General features: G+C 44.1%; 1 protein-coding gene across 1 annotated transcript; it reads left to right on the top strand.

The window, feature by feature from the left end:
• The first annotated feature begins 9,394 nt into the window (after window positions 1-9,394).
• Window positions 9,395-20,314, top strand: LOC120981961 (nuclear receptor ROR-gamma-like). The gene is made up of 9 exons (XM_040411774.1): window positions 9,395-9,477; window positions 9,925-10,066; window positions 14,390-14,815; window positions 14,919-15,040; window positions 15,135-15,267; window positions 15,360-15,467; window positions 15,562-15,672; window positions 16,600-16,709; window positions 20,147-20,314. The coding sequence occupies exons 2-9, from the start codon at window positions 10,054-10,056 to the stop codon at window positions 20,288-20,290; spliced, it is 1,167 nt and encodes a 388-aa protein (XP_040267708.1). The 5' UTR covers window positions 9,395-9,477; window positions 9,925-10,053; the 3' UTR covers window positions 20,291-20,314.
• Window positions 20,315-21,736: the final 1,422 nt, after the last annotated feature.

Genomic DNA, 21,736 nt, shown 5'->3' with positions numbered 1-21,736 from the left:
TGCCACAGGAGTTCGCCGTTCATCATTGCAATTTCTCCACAGTTGCAGTCGAATGCTAAACAAACACCACACCAGAACTTTCTGGGATTTGTAAAACACAAAGCAGGCTGCAAAGCTGAAGCTTGAAATCAGCAATACCTGGATGGAAGCTCATGAATTTCCTTTCAATAATACAGCACATCTGCATGCTGCACACGAGGCAAGGTGAAAAGAACTGTCCTGAAATGTATGACAGATCACTGCAAGGACTAGATACAAATATAGCAGTCACATCCAGCTGCAGAGCACTGTAAATAAACCCTGTTCTTCAACGTCCCACTCGAGTTTCTAAGAGCTTGTAGCACCTGGAGCCAACGTACAGACTCACACTACAATCAGACCACAGGACACAGCGGGGATCAGGAGGTGAGGCTGCAGATTACAACTGAATCCTCTAAAAATAGACGCAGTGAGATATGCTACCCACCCTCTCTAACACTGTACAGTGTATATAAAGAAAATGTCATGGAGAACCAAGTATAGGACGTGAACTAAAGCTCTAGTGTAAGGGAGCCTCACAAGACGTTACACAATATTACTATTACATATATACGCAGGGGTGCACCACCAATGAGGCCAGGTGAGGCTATCGTCTCAGGCAGAAACAGGTATGGGCAAGAGGGGGGCAGCAGAAGGGCCATGGGCAATGAGCGCTTTCATTGTGGCAATGGGGTTAAGAAATTGACATGGGGGGTGCTGTTTCAGTTTTCACTTCAGGCAGCAGAAAGGCTAGGTGCACCCCTGTATACAGTTGCAAGAAAAAGTATGTGAACCCTTTGGAATGATATGGATTTCTGCACAAATTGGTCACAAAATGTGATCCGATCTTCATCTAAGTCACAACAATAGACAATCACAGTCTGCTTAAACTAATAACACACAAAGAGTTAAATGTTACCATGTTTTTATTGAACACACCATGTAAACATTCACAGTGCAGGTGGAAAAAGTATGTGAACCCCTAGACTAATGACATCTCCAAGAGCTAATCGGAGTGAGGTGTCAGCCAACTGGAGTCCAATCAATGAGATGAGATTGGAGGTGTTGGTTACAGCTGCCCTGCCCTGCCCTATAAAAAACACACACCAGTTCTGGGTTTGCTTTTCACAAGAAGCATTGCCTGATGTGAATGATGCCTCGCACAAAAGAGCTCTCAGAAGACCTACGATTAAGAATTGTTGACTTGCATAAAGCTGGAAAGGGTTATAAAAGTATCTCCAAAAGCCTTGCTGTTCATCAGTCCACGGTAAGACAAATTGCTGCTACTCTCCCTAGGAGTGGCCGTCCTGTAAAGATGACTGCAAGAGCACAGCGCAGACTGCTCAATGAGGGGAAGACGAATCCTAGAGTGTCAGCTAAAGACTTACAAAAGTCTCTGGCATATGCTAACATCCCTGTTAGCGAATCTACGATACGTAAAACACTAAACAAGAATGGATTTCATGGGAGGATACCACAGAGGAAGCCACTGCTGTCCAAAAAATACATTGCTGCACGTTTACAGTTTGCACAAGAGCACCTGGATGTTCCACAGCAGTACTGGCAAAATATTCTGTGGACAGATGAAACCAAAGTGGAGTTGTTTGGAAGAAACACACAACACTATGTGTGGAGAAAAAGAGGCACAGCACACCAACATCAAAACCTCATGTCACCTGTGAATTATGGTGGTGGGGGCATCATGGTTTGGGGCTGCTTTGCTGCGTCAGGGCCTGGACGGATTGCTATCATCGAAGGAAAAATGAATTCCCAAGTTTATCAAGACATTTTGCAGGAGAACTTAAGGCCATCTGTCCACCAGCTGAAGCTCAACAGAAGATGGGTGTTGCAACAGGACAACGACCCAAAGCATAGAAGTAAAGTAACAACAGAATGGCTTAAACAGAAGAAAATCTGCCTTCTGGAGTGGCCCAGTCAGAGTCCTGACCTCAACCCGATTGAGATGCTGTGGCATGACCTCAGGAAAGCGATTCACACCAGACATCCCAAGAATATTGCTGAAAAGAAACCGTTCTGTAAAGAGGAATGGTCAAGAATTACTCCTGACCGTTGTGCACGTCTGATCTGCAACTACAGGAAACGCTTGGTGGAAGTTATTGCTGCCAAAGGAGGTTCAACCAGTTATTAAATCCAAGGGTTCACATACTTTTTCCACCTGCACTGTAAATGTTTACATGGTGTGTTCAATAAAAACATGGTAACATTTAACTCTTGGTGTGTTATTAGTTTAAGCAGACTGTGATTGTCTATTGTTGTGACTTAGATGAAGATCAGATCACATTTTATGACCAATTTGTGCAGAAATCCATATCATTCCAAAGGGTTCACATACTTTTTCTTGCAACTGTATATGTATATTAGAATATGCCTACTTTATGTGAACATATTGGTGATGTCAAACTGGCTTATGGGGTTCAGGTTAACAATGCAATGGGTCTGGCTAGTCTTGCTTTATTATAGAAGCACTGTGGCACTGTTATGGGTATGCTGGCTCTGGTATAGAAGCATTGTATCTGGCTCTGTTATAGAAGCACTGTATAAAGCTGTATTATAGAAACACTGTACATAGCTTAGTTATAGAAGCACTGTATCCGGCTCTGTCATACACCATGTTCCAAATTATTATGCAAATTGGATAGAATTGTCATAAAGATGTAATTCTTTTATTAAACTCATAAATGAGTAATGCCTTAATTGATGAAGCATAGGTGTCTCGATGAATTGTCTTGTGTGGCATGAATTCTAGTAATAAAATGACTTCTGTATCCCCAAAAACGGTTGCCATGATCTATCCAGCTGCACACAAAATTTCTTTGGAGTTGGTGACCCCTTGTGCTTCCATTGCATGGACTCTTGTTTGGTCTCAGGATCAGGGTGGTGGACCCATGTCTCATCACCCATAATGATTTGGGAATAGATGTCTCCTGGATTTTCTCTATGTATGTCTAAGTTCTCTTGGCTAAATTGCTGGTAACAAGTTTTTTGCTCAGGCATCAACATTCGTAGTAACCACTGGGAACTTATCTTTGACATTTAAACATCACGAATGATACTGGAAACTGTGTCAAGTGAAATAACTAACTCATGAGCTATAACACTGACTTTGACCCGACAATCTTCCAAAATTACGGCCTCCACTGTACGGCACGTTTCCTCTAAAGATGATTCGACAGGTCGCCCTGAACAGGTGTCATCTTCAATTAATTAGCTACCCAATTTCAACTGCTTGGGCCAAAACTTTACTTGGTAGTAGGAAGGTCCATCATCACCATATACAGCAATCATCCTTTTATGGATTTCTGTAGGTGTCTTTTCTTCCTTTGTAAGGAATTTAATCACGGAACAAAGCTCCAAATCTCTCACTTTTTTTTGTAGACTCACATTGTACTGCACTTGCCATCATGTCATTTCCAGTGCTTTCATCAGACTGAACTGCTACTGTGTGTGTTGCATGTCCAGACATGTCTCAACCTGCACAGACAAGCTAAGCCCTCCAACCCTGACAGAACATACTAGTGTAGATAACTTATTAAACACCCCTTGTAAAGCTCTGTTATAGAAGCACTGCATCTGGTTGTTATAGAAGCACTGTAGTTGTTATGGAGGCAGTGTATCTGGTTGTTATAGAGGCAGTATATCTGGTTGTTATGGAGGCAGTGTATCTGGTTGTTATAGAGGCAGTGTATCTGGACCTGTTATAGAGGCAGTGTATCTGGACCTGTTATAGAGGCAGTGTATCTGGACCTGTTATGGAGGCAGTGTATATGGTTGTTATAGAGGCAGTGTATCTGGACCTGTTATAGAGGCAGTGTATCTGGACCTGTTATGGAGGCAGTGTATCTGGACCTGTTATGGAGGCAGTATATCTGGACCTGTTATAGAGGCAGTGTATATGGTTGTTATAGAGGCAGTGTATCTGGACCTGTTATGGAGGCAGTGTATCTGGACCTGTTATAGAGGCAGTGTATCTGGACCTGTTATGGAGGCAGTGTATATGGTTGTTATAGAGGCAGTGTAGTGTATCTGGACCTGTTATAGAGGCAGTGTATCTGGTTGTTATAGAGGCAGTGTATCTGGACCTGTTATAGAGGCAGTGTATCTGGTTGTTATAGAGGCAGTGCATATGGTTGTTATAGAGGCAGTGTATCTGGACCTGTTATAGAGGCAGTGTATCTGGACCTGTTATAGAGGCAGTGTATCTGGACCTGTTATAGAGGCAGTGTATCTGGACCTGTTATAGAGGCAGTGTATCTGGACCTGTTATGGAGGCAGTGTATCTGGACCTGTTATGGAGGCAGTGTATATGGTTGTTATAGAGGCAGTGTAGTGTATCTGGACCTGTTATAGAGGCAGTGTATCTGGTTGTTATAGAGGCAGTGTATCTGGACCTGTTATAGAGGCAGTGTATCTGGTTGTTATAGAGGCAGTGCATATGGTTGTTATAGAGGCAGTGTATCTGGACCTGTTATAGAGGCAGTGTATCTGGACCTGTTATAGAGGCAGTGTATCTGGACCTGTTATAGAGGCAGTGTATCTGGACCTGTTATAGAGGCAGTGTATCTGGACCTGTTATGGAGGCAGTGTATATGGTTGTTATAGAGGCAGTGTATATGGTTGTTATAGAGGCAGTGTATCTGGACCTGTTATAGAGGCAGTGTATCTGGACCTGTTATGGAGGCAGTGTATCTGGACCTGTTATGGAGGCAGTGTATCTGGACCTGTTATGGAGGCAGTGTATCTGGACCTGTTATGGAGGCAGTATATCTGGACCTGTTATAGAGGCAGTATATCTGGTTGTTATGGAGGCAGTGTATCTGGACCTGTTATGGAGGCAGTGTATCTGGACCTGTTATGGAGGCAGTGTATCTGGACCTGTTATAGAGGCAGTGTATCTGGACCTGTTATGGAGGCAGTGTATCTGGACCTGTTATAGAGAAAGTGTATCTGGTTGTTATGGAGGCAGTGTATCTGGACCTGTTATGGAGGCAGTGTATCTGGACCTGTTATAGAAGCAGTGTATATGGTTGTTATAGAGGCAGTGTATATGGATGGACCTGTTATAGAGGCAGTGTATCTGGTTGTTATAGAGGCAGTGTATATGGTTGTTATAGAGGCAGTGTATCTGGACCTGTTATGGAGGTAGTGTATCTGGAACCTGTTATGGAGGCAGAGTATCTGGACCTGTTATGGAAGCAGAGTATCTGGACCTGTTATGGAGGCAGTGTATATGGTTGTTATAGAGGCAGTGTATCTGGACCTGTTATGGAGGCAGTGTATCTGGACCTGTTATGGAGGCAGTGTTTCTGGTTGTTATAGAGGCAGTGTATATGGTTGTTATAGAGGCAGTGTATCTGGACATGTTATGGAGGCAGTGTATCTGGACCAGTTATGGAGGCAGTGTATCTGGACCTGTTATAGAGGCAGTGTATCTGGTTGTTATAGAGGCAGTGTATCTGGACCTGTTATGGAGGCAGTGTATCTGTCTCTCTTATAGAAGCACTGTATAAGGCTCTATTATAGAAGCACTTTACACTAACGAGCAAAAGGGTAGCAATGTTTTGAACTTTTGACTTTCACGCTCCATCTGGTACAGCTTCGAACGTAAGACTACCATCATTTAATCCTCTTGGCTATCTCATACATAAATTAGACTTACAACTATTTAGCATATGATTAGTTATGCAGATTCTTGTCATGTAACTGCATTGTTACTGTTTTGCTCCTAAAATTCTAAATTTTAATTTCTATTCTTTTGTTAGTATTTTGTAAATCCACATTTGGCTTTCAACATTGTTTGAATCCTTCTGGGCATGCTTTCGATCAGATTCAAGCATGTCTCGACCGAAATCTGTTCCCGGGTCTCTTCTACACGTTCCCAATGTTGATGCATACTAGTTGACTCACTTGGGTACGAATACAGCTTTTTCTTCAACTCTATCCACAAATTTTCGATTCGGTTGAGGTCTGGGGACTGTGGGGTCTAATCCAGCACCTCAACTGCATTGTCACTGAACCATTTCTTCACCAATCTCGACGTATGCTTGGAGTCGTTGTAGTCACCAATCTCGACGTATGCTTGGAGTTGTTGTAGTCACCAATCTCAACGTATGCTTGGAGTTGTTGTACTGGTGGAACACTATGTCGTCCTTTTCATACCCATAGTACTCAAGTGTATGAAGTAACTCGTCATGTAAGATACATCTAGTTCAGCATTGAGACCACCATCGATCCTGGTGAAACAACCCGATTTGGCTGTGAAACAACCCCATATTATCAGGCTTCCTCCGAACTTGACAGTTCCTCCAATTTCTTAATCCGTTAGAATGTTTTTCCAGGATCCTTTTTTGTGGAGAGAAACAAATAAGGCTGTGAGCACGAGGCCTTAGGTTGGAAAAAACTGATATATCCGTCCAGTTCAGCCTTTTATCCTGTTAAATTGATCCAGAGGAAGGAAAACAGGTAGAAGTCAATTTCCTCATCTTTGAAGCAATTATTCTTTGCCAACTCCAGTCTGGCAATGAGAAAAACTCCCTGGATCATTGACCCTTCTCCAAAAATCTACTAACTATAACCTGTAAGATTATTACACTCCGGGAATCCCAGCCCCTTCTCTTTTACTGCGTTCACCATCCCAACCTCGTCAGGGAGAAAGCTCCAACGTCTCACTGCTTTTATAGTAAAGAATCCTCTTTTGTGTTGGTGTAGAAACCTCCTTTCTCTAGACTTAGAGGATTCCCCATTCTTATATCTACAGGCCTGGGTATAAATAGCACTGTAGTGCTGTAAACTGCCTGTTGAAGTAAAAACAATTCAAAGAAAAGTGAGTGTCGGTATTTTGTTCTACTACGACTACCACTTCCTGAATGCCGACCAACTGTACCTTTCACCTGTGTATAAAAATGTTTAACATACAAAATGGCTGCAGCATGCACGTGACCCAAATGTGACGTCACATTTTGGATCTGCCAGGGACCAGAAAGAGCAAGATCAGGGTCCTCTGTAAAGCGCGTGCACAGGAGCATGCTGCGAATGCTTATCAATTCTAACTTTAGTGTGATACCATCAACGTGACAATTATTATATATTTTTTTTAATTCAACAACTTTATTAATATACAAGGAAGTAATAAAGAGAAAAAAAAACACCAAGAAAATAATCATTAACATTTAATATAATTTAAACTAACTCCCCTTTACCCCCCAGTCCCATATTTTCCCGTCCCCGTCCCCCTTGCGATGCGTCCAGTGTCCTCCCTCCCCCCCGTCCCGTCAGAGAGAGGAATAGGGGAAAAGAGGAAAGAGCGAAAGAGAGAGAAAGGAGAAAAGAAAAAAAAGAAAAAAAGAAAAAAAAAAGGAAGAAAAGGGGAAGGGGACAATTAGGGCTCATGCACACGAACCGTTATTGTTTTGTGGTCCGCTTTTCACGCATCCGTTTGTCCGCATCTGAGTTTTTTTTCTCTGATTTAAGTCCTCTTCCGTTCTGTTATTCCACAAAACATAACCGTATGGTTTCCGTATTTGATTTGTTTTTTTGCGGATTGGAAACGGAAACGGTAACTTATTAATCACCAAACACATGAGCAATATGGGCTGAGCATAGCATTTCTACAGTATGGATCCGCAAAATACGGATGACATACGGATATTTTTGCGGACCCATTGACTTGAATGGGGCCTTGGACCATGATTTGCGGACAATTATAGGGCCTGCACTACTTTTTTTTGCGGAACGGCCAAGCGGACAAACGGAAACGGAATGCACACGGACTAACTTCAGCATTTTCTACAGCCCCATTGAAGTGAATGGTTCCGCATACGGTCCGCAAATAAACGGAACGGAGACGGAAAGAAAATACGTTCGTGTGCATGAGCCCTTAATCTGTTTAAATTATTACAAATATTTCTGATAATTTAACATGATGATGCAATATGAATCATGAAACTCTGTGGTCTGCACTAAAGAACCCGGCCTCTAGAGGGTGCTATGTACCACGTTCTGTCGTTGGGATCAGCGAATCGACTTCGGATGAAACATCCGAAGTCAATTTGCATAAAACTTTGTTCTAAAACTGTACGGACCTCCATGCAATATTATAATGTATTGGCTCAGGTGAGCCGAAGTTATTGCTTCGCAAAGTCTCGCGAGACTTCGCGCAATAACTTCATAAATTAATTTGTACTGTAAAAACCCATCTCCAAGGATGGAACCGAACCCAAGTTCGGGAAATGGTTTTTTACAGTACAAATTAATTTATGATGTTATTGCGCGAAGTCTCGCGAGACTTTGCAAAGCAATAACTTCGGCTCACCTGAGCCAATACATTCTAATACTGTACGGAGCTCCTGCTGTTTCATCCGAAGTCGATATGCTCATAACCTAGTTCTGTTATTTCGCAACACGGTCATAAACCTTGATAACCCACCATGGAGGTTTTTTTTTTAACACATTTATGTCTGTTATAGTCTTTTAGGTTGCCAACACTATATATTTCTCTGCTTGTCTTCTTACTTTGGTACCTTCTGTTTTAGCATCTGTATAAGGCCCCATTCACACGACCGCATTTATGGTCTGTATCCGATCCACATTTTTTGTGGATTAGATGGAGTCCCATTCATTTCAATGGGTCTGCAAAAAAATTAACTGTCTGCATCCGTATGTCAGATAGAACATGTCCTATTCTTGACAGTTTTGCATCTGCAAAAAAAATGGATGCAACACAGACGACCTCTGTATTTTTTGCAGACAGCAAACTACATATGGTGGCGTGAATGCACCCTAAAAGGTATACCATCTATACTCGTAGAGCATCTGGGTCTAATAGCAGTAATAGGAATGCTATAATGCCATGGTCTTAAGACAATCTGTAACAGGTCTGAGATAGCAGAACGGTCTTAGTTCGGCTGCAGTTCCCTGTGTTATCCAGTAGGTAGCGCTTTGCATTACGGATTGTATCACTGGTGATAGAGACATGAAGACTTCATTTATTATTATGGTAAATATTAGCCAAGGGATCAATTAGTGGAAAACTCGTCTATGCAAATATTTGTGCAGTCCCCAGGACTGGAGAAGATGAATAAGACGTAACCGGATGCCTGAGGTTTCACAGCCAGTGAGAAGGGGTTTGCTTGGCTGATGCAAGTCTTGTATTTCTCATCATAGTTTTTTTTTTAGTTAACACTTTCAATCTTAACACTTTCCACCCCAGGTAAAATAAAGGTAATTTCCATAGTAATGTAGAATGGTTACTCAGACTCAGAAGCATCTGAGAGGCAGCAATGTGGACTGTGGGAGGCGCCACTTGAGGCGTCAGAGGAAAGAGAAACACGTGAATGTCTTCTGGTTTTTTTTGCAGCCCAAATTGAAGTAATTCCGTGCAAAATCTGTGGAGATAAATCTTCTGGGATCCACTATGGAGTAATAACATGTGAAGGATGCAAGGTAAGACAGGAGGACACATCAGAGGTCGGACAGTAGGGGTTATCTGGTTTATATCATCATACAGTGAGAACAGCTTACTCACTATCTCTGCTTACTGTATGTGAATTAAAATATTCCCATTTACAATAACTGGCTGAGAACCTGTCCAGAGCTAATACTTATCATAGGTTTTACAATAGTTTGCAGAATAGACTTTTATGTAGGATGAACTGCAGACACACAGAACTATGTTATTATCTGCACTGATACAGGAGAGAGGTTTGTGCTGCTGATGTGCAGCTCAGCTCACGTATGATCCCTGGGGGTCTGACTGCTGGAGCCCCCACTGATCAGTGTGTGGTCATACATTTATCATTTCAGCTGACATGTCAGTACTAACCTCAGCAGTTTCCTCATCTGAAACCAGGGTGAATATATGTCATCTCTAATGCTTGCACTATTTGGCAGGGCTTTTTCCGCCGGAGTCAGCAGGGGAAGCCGATTTACTCATGCAGCCAGCAACAAAGCTGTCCCATCGACCGCTCCAGTAGGAACCGATGCCAGCACTGCCGGCTGCAGAAATGTCTATCCTTGGGCATGTCTCGTGATGGTAAGAACCCGATATCTGCCTTCAATGGCTCAGTACAGAGACATGGAGCATTCCGCTCTGCGTGATCGCTGATATGATAGATGGGAGGTGAGAGACGTCTTGTGTCGTCATCATCAGCCGCACACTTCATTAACAAGCTGATCTGTAAAGTACCCCGAGGCTACTCTCACACTAGCGTTTACGTTTTACGTTATACTGGACAAAAAAACGCTTCCGTTTTGTCCCCATTGTCAATATGGACAAACCTGAACTGAACAGAACAGAGTCACCAGAATGCATTCCGTTCCGTTTAGTTGCGTTTCCAGACCGGAGAGCAAACCGCAACAATGATGTATTTTGCTTTCCATCCTGGGATGCGGAGCAAGACGTCATGACGCCCAATGCAAGTCAATGGGGACGGATCCGTTTTCTCTGCCACAATAGAAAACTGATCCGTCCCCCATTGACTTTCAATTGAGTTCATGACAGATCCGTCTTGGCTATGTTAAAGATACTACAACCGGATCTGTTTAGAATGGATGCAGATGTATTACCAGTAACGGAAGCTGCCGGGTCCAGCAAAAATGCTAGTGTGAAGGTCGCCTTACTGGGTGTCTGCACCAAAAATCTGTCTAAAAACAAAAAAGAGGCCCAGACTGGCACAATCTGACACATCTGGGGTTTCTACATTGATTTTTGCTTGGCAAAGGGGTGGGACTTAGGAGAAGGGGTGGGGCTTCACAGGAAAGGGGCAGGGCTCAAGATGCACCATTTTGTGTTGCAATTCTGACATAAAAATCTGTCTCAAAGTAAGCCAACCAAAAGTCAGAGAAGGCGTCTATTCCTGTGCCAGATGTGAGCCCCTGTGATAAGTCTGCTGCATTTACACCATCTTTAGGATTAGTAAATCTGGGCCATTGTGTTAGTTCCTGTGGCCAAGACACCTGCTAGCTGATTGGGTATCCAGGCCCCGCCAATATGATATTGATGACCTACCTACGGATATGCCATCAATATCAACGTTCGTAGAAAATAACATGTTTGCCAATGCAAGGGACACACACTGCTGCGATGAAGTGGCATCCACATCATCGCTGCAGTCAATCACTGGCCATATATACTACAATCACCACTGAGGCCACCGGCTGCACGTACCGCACATCATCGCTGCAGTCAATCACTGGCCGTACATACTACCATCACCACTGAGGCCACCGGCTGCACGTACCGCACATCATCGCTGCAGTCAATCACTGGCCATACATACTACCATCACCACTGAGGCCACCGGCTGCACGTACCGCACATCATCGCTGCAGTCAATCACTGGCCGTACATACTACCATCACCACTGAGGCCACCGGCTGCACGTACCGCACATCATCGCTGCAGTCAATCACTGGCCGTACATACTACCATCACCACTGAGGCCACCGGCTGCACGTACCGCACATCATCGCTGCAGTCAATCACTGGCCGTACATACTACCATCACCACTGAGGCCACCGGCTGCACGTACCGCACATCATCGCTGCAGTCAATCACTGGCCGTACATACCACCATCACCACTGAGGCCACCGGCTGCACGTACCGCACATCATCGCTGCAGTCAATCACTGGCCGTACATACTACCATCACCACTGAGGCCACCGGCTGCACATACCGCACATCATCGCTGCAGTCAATCACTGGCCGTACATACCACCATCACCACTGAGGCTACCGGCTGCACATACCGCACATCATCGCTGCAGTCAATCACTGGCCATACATACTACCATCACCACTGAGGCCACCGGCTGCACGTACCGCACATCATCGCTGCAGTCAATCACTGGCCGTACATACTACCATCACCACTGAGGCCACCGGCTGCACGTACCGCACATCATCGCTGCAGTCAATCACTGGCCGTACATACTACCATCACCACTGAGGCCACCGGCTGCACGTACCGCACATCATCGCTGCAGTCAATCACTGGCCGTACATACTACCATCACCACTGAGGCCACCGGCTGCACGTACCGCACATCATCGCTGCAGTCAATCACTGGCCATACATACTACCATCACCACTGAGGCCACCGGCTGCACGTACCGCACATCATCGCTGCAGTCAATCACTGGCCGTACATACTACCATCACCACTGAGGCCACCGGCTGCACGTACCGCACATCATCGCTGCAGTCAATCACTGGCCGTACATACTACCATCACCACTGAGGCCACCGGCTGCACGTACCGCACATCATCGCTGCAGTCAATCACTGGCCGTACATACCACCATCACCACTGAGGCTACCGTCTGCACGTACCGCACATCATCGCTGCAGTCAATCACTGGCCGTACATACTACCATCACCACTGAGGCCACCGGCTGCACGTACCGCACATCATCGCTGCAGTCAATCACTGGCCGTACATACTACCATCACCACTGAGGCCACCGTCTGCACGTACCGCACATCATCGCTGCAGTCAATCACTGGCCGTACATACCACCATCACCACTGAGGCTACCGTCTGCACGTACCGCACATCATCGCTGCAGTCAATCACTGGCCGTACATACTACCATCACCACTGAGGCCACCGGCTGCACGTACCGCACATCATCGCTGCAGTCAATCACTGGCCGTACATACTACCATCACCACTGAGGCCACCGGCTGCACGTACCGCACACCATCGCTGCAGTCAATCACTGGCCGTACATACTACCATCACCACTGAGGCCACCGTCTGCACGTACCGCACATCATCGCTGCAGTCAATCACTGGCCGTACATACTACCATCACCACTGAGGCCACCGGCTGCACGTACCGCACATCATCGCTGCAGTCAATCACTGGCCGTAGATGCTACCATCACCACTGAGGCCACCGGCTGCACGTACCGCACATCATCGCTGCAGTCAATCACTGGCCGTCCATACTACCATCACCACTGAGGCCACCGGCTGCACGTACCGCACATCATCGCTGCAGTCAATCACTGGCCGTACATACCACCATCACCACTGAGGCCACCGGCTGCACGTACCGCACATCATCGCTGCAGTCAATCACTGGCCGTACATACTACCATCACCACTGAGGCCACCGGCTGCACGTACCGCACATCATCGCTGCAGTCAATCACTGGCCGTAGATGCTACCATCACCACTGAGGCCACCGGCTGCACGTACCGCACATCATCGCTGCAGTCAATCACTGGCCGTACATACCACCATCACCACTGAGGCCACCGGCTGCACGTACCGCACATCATCGCTGCAGTCAATCACTGGCCGTAGATGCTACCATCACCACTGAGGCCACCGGCTGCACGTACCGCACATCATCGCTGCAGTCAATCACTGGCCGTCCATACTACCATCACCACTGAGGCCACCGGCTGCACGTACCGCACATCATCGCTGCAGTCAATCACTGGCCGTACATACCACCATCACCACTGAGGCCACCGGCTGCACGTACCGCACATCATCGCTGCAGTCAATCACTGGCCGTACATACTACCATCACCACTGAGGCCACCGGCTGCACGTACCGCACATCATCGCTGCAGTCAATCACTGGCCGTAGATGCTACCATCACCACTGAGGCCACCGGCTGCACGTACCGCACATCATCGCTGCAGTCAATCACTGGCCGTACATACCACCATCACCACTGAGGCCACCGGCTGCACGTACCGCACATCATTGCTGCAGGGACCACTGGGGCATCAGGGGATTGAACAGGCAAATATATTGTAAGTGCTTGGCTGCTCAAATTAAATGAACTTTTTACTGTAAACTAAACATTAAAGGGGTTGGCCACTTTCGACCAATGTGTATGTAAAACTATAAGACACTTAATATAGCTTTCTGTGCCGTTTACTATATTTTATAAGTCATGTCCCCTTGTTGGGCAAATCTTCTATGCTGTCGCCACAGAGGTCCTGTCCATAAGATGGCCGCTGATGGAGGGTCATGTGACTATGCAAAAATAACTCATCCCTCAGCCTTCTCCCCCAAATACACCACATCTTCCATCTGCACTTGCAATGTTGAGAGTTTAGTACAGGTGTAGTATATTTTAATGGAGGAGACTGAGTGATTTGCCTGGTCACATGACCCTCCATCAGCAGCCATTTTGTGGACAGCACAAAATACTTGGCCAACAAGAGAGAATACCTTATGAAATATAGAAAATAGTGCAGAATACCAACAAAGTCTATATTAGTAAATGCCATATAATCATCGTACAAACACATTCATCAACAGCTGTTAGTCAGTGGCCAAACCCTTTTATAATTTCTACCATCCTCAACTTTTTTTTTTTTAGCAGTTAAGTTTGGGCGCATGTCAAAAAAGCAGAGGGCTATATTACAAGCTGAGGTGCAAAAACTTCTGAAGGAGCAAAGGACAGAGATCTCTGGAAGCCTACAAAGTTCTGAAAACCAGGCTGAACAACCATCCACTACAACACCAGAGCTGCCTCATTCCACCCAACCTTCTGCATGGATAGGTCACAGCAGGTGGGACTCCTCCTTCGCCCCGCGTAACTGTTCACTGACTAGAATGCAACTGCAGAGGGAACCCCTCATGCTCCACACCCCAGAAAAGGCACAGACAGAAGCTACAAATAGGAAAAGCTTTCTCCGAGAACAGCAGCTGAGACCCAATGTCTTCCACAATCTGCAATCATTCTGCAGCCTCAACTTCAGCAGCTGTCTGCCTCCGGAGTGCCTGCTATCAGCCACAGAGCTGGGTGAGTCGGTCTACTCTCAATCTAACCCTAGCACTATCATTTTTATTATTTTCAGTGTACACTAAATTATTCTTTGCTTTCTTATGGTATCGGTATACCTCAGAACTGCTAACGCAGAATGTGGTGTTTGCACACCAAGAGACATGCCAGTTTCGTCAGGAGAACCTTCAGATATTGAGATGGGAAACGTTCACACCTGAAGAAATGCAGAGCTTACAGCAAAAGGTAACCAGCTAATGATGACATTGAGTGAATAATGATTAACAGTGACATCGCTAGGACCATCACTATTCACACATAACCTCCTGTCTCTATGCAGCCCATGGACCAGATGTGGGAACGCTGTGTCTGTCACATTACAGATGCCATTCAATATATTGTGGAATTTGCAAAGCGGCTCAGTGGCTTTATGGACCTGAATCCAAACGATCAGATTGTACTTCTGAAAGCAGGTAGCAGAGGTCGTAGAGTCTGGATGAGAGGATTATAACTGCACATTTCCAGTCCCACAAAAGCCAATTAACCACCCTTTTCTGTGTCGTAGGCGCAATGGAGCTGCTGTTGATTAGAATGAGCCGAGCCTTTAACTGGTACAATAGCACTGTCTTTTTTGAGGGAAAATATGCACAATTGGAGCTCTTCCATTCTTTAGGTAAGACGCTTCTGATTCTAGTGTTCTGTTTTTTTTTTTTTACAAAATTGTAATCTCCTGTAAAATACACTGAATGTCTCCTTTATTCTTTCAGGCTGCCATGATCTCATCAGTTCCATGTTTGAGTTCTGCCAGTCACTCTGTGCACTCAACCTCTCTGAACATGAAATGGCCTTCTTCAGTGCCCTGACCCTGCTCGATCCCAGTAAGCCATCTGATCACTTACACAAGTATATACCAGGGCTGTGATCATACACTGGGCTGCACATGGAACATGACGTGCACCCTCTAGAGACATGGGGGAGTTATCAAGCCCTTCACCCCAGAATGCTGGCTTAAAAAAAAAAATCACAAATAGAGTTTTGTGACTTTTACGTTTATTTGCGCTAATTTGTGAAATTTTGCCATTTTTATACCACTCTCTCCAGTGATGGAGAGCTATGTCAGTTTCATTCCAGATTTAACAATTAGGACTTTAATTAGTTTAAAAAATGGTCTGAATCTAACTCCAGTAACACAGTGGTGTAGAATGTCGACTAACTTCTTCTTTTTTCAAAACAATTCCTGGATCGGAATACATTTGTAAATGCATGTAATAAAAAATTGGGTGTAGCCCCGAAGTTATTCAATATAATGTATCTGGTCCATCTTTCAAATGCCACCAACCCTATCTAATATTAGAGGCTGTGACCGTTACAGACACGTCCACTGAGAACGTAAACACCCCCCTACCAGCTTGAAATAAATGTAGCAGACCAATTGGAGCAATGAATGGGGAGATCTCTGGATCCATTACAGCTTTCTTAAAGGGGTTTTCTGACACTTTTTATCTAATGACCTAGATCAGGGATGGCCAACCTGTGGCTCTCCGCGCCATGCCCTGCTGTAGGCTGATAGCTGTAGGCAGTCTAGGCATGCTGGGATTGTAGTTTTGCAACAGCTGGAGAATTGTAGATTGGCCATCCCTGACCAAGATCATCAGTATCTGACCAGTGGGGGCCAACGGGCACCCTCACCGAAGTGTTTCTCTCTTGATGATCCTTACTGGCCATTTAGGCTTTTTCCAGTTGTTGAATAATCAGAATCATTTCTACATTTCTATGTGAATCCAAAATTTTCTGACTTTTCATAGGCCTCCCCTGGCTACAAGAGAGGCACAAGGTGGATACTCTATACAGGAAGATACACTTGGCCTTTAGAAACTTACTTCACAGAACACGTCGCGAGTTCATTTTAACAAAGGTAAGACTTTGTTACCTTAGTAACAGATCATAGCCAAAAAAAATCTGTATGCAACTACCCTATCTAAACTTCACACGTCTCTTCTTCTTCATTTGACCACAGCTCTATATAATCCTCACACGTCTCTTCTTCTTCATGTGACCACAGCTCTATATAATCCTCCCACGTCTCTTCTTCTTCATGTGACCACAGCTCTATATAATCCTCACACACGTCTCCTTCATGTGACCACAGCTCTATATAATCCTCACACGTCTCTTCTTCATGTGACCACAGCTCTATATAATCCTCACACGTCTCTTCTTCATGTGACCACAGCTCTATATAATCCTCACACGTCTCTTCTTCATGTGACCACAGCTCTATATAATCCTCACACGTCTCTTCTTCATGTGACCACAGCTCTATATAATCCTCACATGTCTCCTCTTTATGTGACCACAGCTCTATATAATCCTCACATGTCTCTTCTTCTTCATGTGACCACAGCTCTATATAATCCTCACATGTCTCTTCTTCTTCATGTGACCACAGCTCTATATAATCCTCACACGTCTCTTCTTCTTCATGTGACCACAGCTCTATATAACCCTCACACGTCTCTTCTTCATGTGACCACAGCTCTATATAATCCTCACACGTCTCTTCTCCTTCATGTGACCACAGCTCTATATAATCCTCACACGTCTCTTCTTCATGTGACCACAGCTCTATATAATCCTCACACGTCTCTTCTCCTTCATGTGACCACAGCTCTATATAATCCTCACACGTCTCTTCTTCATGTGACCACAGCTCTATATAATCCTCACACGTCTCTTCTTCATGTGACCACAGCTCTATATGATCCTCACACGTCTCTTCTTCTTCATGTGACCACAGCTCTATATAATCCTCACACGTCTCTTCTTCTTCATGTGACCACAGCTCTATATAATCCTCACACGTCTCTTCATGTGACCACAGCTCTATATAATCCTCACACGTCTCTTCTTCATGTGATCACAGCTCTATATAATCCTCACACGTCTCTTCTTCATGTGACCACAGCTCTATATATTCCTCACACGTCTCTTCTTCATGTGACCACAGCTCTATATAATCCTCACACGTCTCTTCTTCATGTGACCACAGCTCTATATAATCCTCACACGTTTCTTCTCCTTCATGTGACCACAGCTCTATATAATCCTCACACGTCTCTTCTTCTTCATGTGACCACAGCTCTATATAATCCTCACGTCTCTTCTTCTTCATGTGACCACAGCTCTATATAATCCTCACACGTCTCGTCTTCATGTGACCACAGCTCTATATAATCCTCACATGTTTCTTCTTCATGTGACCACAGCTCTATATAATCCTCACACGTCTCTTCTTCATGTGACCACAGCTCTATATAATCCTCACGTCTCTTCTATATGTGATCACAGCTCTATATAATCCTCACACGTCTCTTCTTCTTCATGTGACCACAGCTCTATATAATCCTCACACGTCTCTTCTTCATGTGACCACAGCTCTATATAATCCTCATACGTCTCTTCTTCATGTGACCACAGCTCTATATAATCCTCACATGTCTCTTCTTCTTCATGTGACCACAGCTCTATATAATCCTCACATGTCTCTTCTTCTTCATGTGACCACAGCTCTATATAATCCTCACACGTCTCTTCTTCTTCATGTGACCACAGCTCTATATAACCCTCACACGTCTCTTCTTCATGTGACCACAGCTCTATATAATCCTCACACGTCTCTTCTCCTTCATGTGACCACAGCTCTATATAATCCTCACACGTCTCTTCTTCATGTGACCACAGCTCTATATAATCCTCACACGTCTCTTCTCCTTCATGTGACCACAGCTCTATATAATCCTCACACGTCTCTTCTTCATGTGACCACAGCTCTATATGATCCTCACACGTCTCTTCTTCTTCATGTGACCACAGCTCTATATAATCCTCACACGTCTCTTCTTCTTCATGTGACCACAGCTCTATATAATCCTCACACGTCTCTTCATGTGACCACAGCTCTATATAATCCTCACACGTCTCTTCTTCATGTGATCACAGCTCTATATAATCCTCACACGTCTCTTCTTCATGTGACCACAGCTCTATATATTCCTCACACGTCTCTTCTTCATGTGACCACAGCTCTATATAATCCTCACACGTCTCTTCTTCATGTGACCACAGCTCTATATAATCCTCACACGTTTCTTCTCCTTCATGTGACAACAGCTCTATATAATCCTCACACGTCTCTTCTTCTTCATGTGACCACAGCTCTATATAATCCTCACGTCTCTTCTTCTTCATGTGACCACAGCTCTATATAATCCTCACACGTCTCGTCTTCATGTGACCACAGCTCTATATAATCCTCACATGTTTCTTCTTCATGTGACCACAGCTCTATATAATCCTCACACGTCTCTTCTTCATGTGACCACAGCTCTATATAATCCTCACGTCTCTTCTATATGTGACCACAGCTCTATATAATCCTCACACGTCTCTTCTTCATGTGACCACAGCTCTATATAATCCTCATACGTCTCTTCTTCATGTGACCACAGCTCTATATAATCCTCACACGTCTCTTCTTCATGTGACCACAGCTCTATATAATCCTCACACGTCTCTTCTTCTTCATGTGACCACAGATATATATAATCCTCACACGTCTCTTCTTCATGTGACCACAGCTCTATATAATCCTCACACGTCTCTTCTTCTTCATGTGACCACAGCTCTATATAATCCTCACACGTCTCTTCTTCTTCATGTGACCACAGCTCTATATAATCCTCACACGTCTCTTCTTCTTCATGTGACCACAGCTCTATATAATCCTCACACGTCTCTTCTTCTTCATGTGACCACAGCTCTATATAATCCTCACACGTCTCTTCCTCTTTATGTGACCACAGCCCTATATAATCCTCACACGTCTCTTCTTCATGTGACCACAGCTCTATATAATCCTCACACGTCTCTTTTTCTTCATGTGACCACAGCTCTATATAATCCTCACACGTCTCTTCTTCTTCATGTGACCACAGCTCTATATAATCCTCACACGTCTCTTCATGTGACCACAGCTCTATATAATCCGCACAAGTCTCTTCTTCTTCATGTGACCACAGCTCTATATAATCCTCACACGTCTCTTCTTCTTCATGTGACCACAGCTCTATATAATCCTCACACATCTCTTCTTCTTCATGTGACCACAGCTCTATATAATCCTTACACGTCTCTTCTTCTTCATGTGACCACAGCTCTATATAATCCTCACACGTCTCTTCTTCATGTGACCACAGCTCTATATAATCCTCACACGTCTCTTCTTCATGTGACCACAGCATTCTATAATCCTCTTTTAGATAATTTTTTTTTTTATTCTTCCCATGTCTTCAGCTTCCAGAAAAGGAGAAACTCTCCAGCATTTGCCAGCTCCACCTGGAAAAGCTGAACATCTTCAGACAGATGTACCCAAGAATTGCATGGGAGCGATTCCCTCCTCTGTATAAGGAGTTATTTATCTCAGAGACTGAAAATTAATGAGCAGAATTGGACATCCCATTTGCTCACAGCTTACATCTCCTGTCACGACATCCCCATGTCCCTGAATAACATTGTGCACTGGAGGACAACTATCCTGAAACATAAAGGGCTCTCTGTGTAGTCTGAATCTATTTATACCTATCCAGTAGAGAAATGATCTTATTTAGACGTCCATGTTCCATTGACAACCACCTAGTTGGTTAATGAAGAGCTTATGACTGGATCCTAGAATCTGAGGGCATTATATTATAGCCTATGGCAGGCCTGGGCAAAACCCAGGATGTAAGGAATGATACAGTAATTACCAAATGTTTTATATGATTATATGAGAGTTTCAAGCATTAACTATTGATGTTAAAACAAGAAATATATAGGTCCCTGACAAGATAAAGGGATCTATTAGCCCATGCAGAAAGTTTGCAAATGAAAGGAGTAGTGTTTTCATTTCCCTCATATTATATGGCCGATGACCAATAAGCTATTTGTGTTCTATTTTTTTAATAATAAAATTAATTCTTTATAATATTACCAGTGGAATTTTTAAGTTCCTTGTGGGTTTCCAGCTTAAGAAATTTTCTGCTAAGCATTCTTTTACATGGACAATATGACAAGTCGATCAGTGTATGTTTACAAGACCTTTGACGTATACTGAAGCAAACTTAAAGGGGGGCGAACAGTAGTTAGTATGATAATTTGTCTTCTTTCAGGCTGCATGTTGTCTGTAGGGCATCCCTGTTTACATGGGGACATGCATTGCCAATCAGTGAACCTTTTCAATGCCTGCCAGCTGACAAGATGATCATTGCCATGTGTATAATGGGCAATGATTGGGGATAAAACGTCCTTATGAATGCTCCTTTGTCCGATCATCTGAAAGGGCATTTTAGTTCCCCTGAGAATTACTTTTGACATTTTTACTGGTAAAGATATTTATTATAAATTACAAAGGATCATATACAAAAGATTAGAGTCTTGCTTCTCTATAGAAGACATATGTACTGTAGACAAAATGTCCCGGTATGTCACTTTGAACAAACTATCTACAACATGACCACTTCTGGCCAGTTCTGAGCAGATGGCACTGCTGGACATCTTCTGATTTCGAAGGAAAGTAAGTAGAATGATTTCTAATGCCACCAAATCATATGCCGGAAAAACCAGTGTATAGTGTAGAGTGGTTGTAACTATGAATAAAAAACAAATCTGTCTAGGAGGCTTCCTGCATATGGGGCAACCTAACCGCACTTAAAGCATAACCTCCATATCAAAAAGTGTCAGACTAGCTGATTCTGTGACATAAAAAGGTTTTATCATTGTCATTGTGAAGATGAAGATCGACTATCCAGCTCTAGAAGCATCATCAAACTGCCCAAAGATAAAGTATAGATATAGAATGTTTTTAATAAACAACCTAAATGATGACTGGAGGCAGATCAGAGATCC

This window comes from Bufo bufo, chromosome 11 (assembly GCF_905171765.1).
Source record: "Bufo bufo chromosome 11, aBufBuf1.1, whole genome shotgun sequence".
Lineage (NCBI taxonomy): Eukaryota > Metazoa > Chordata > Amphibia > Anura > Bufonidae > Bufo > Bufo bufo.
This window is presented reverse-complemented; position numbering and strand designations above follow the sequence as displayed.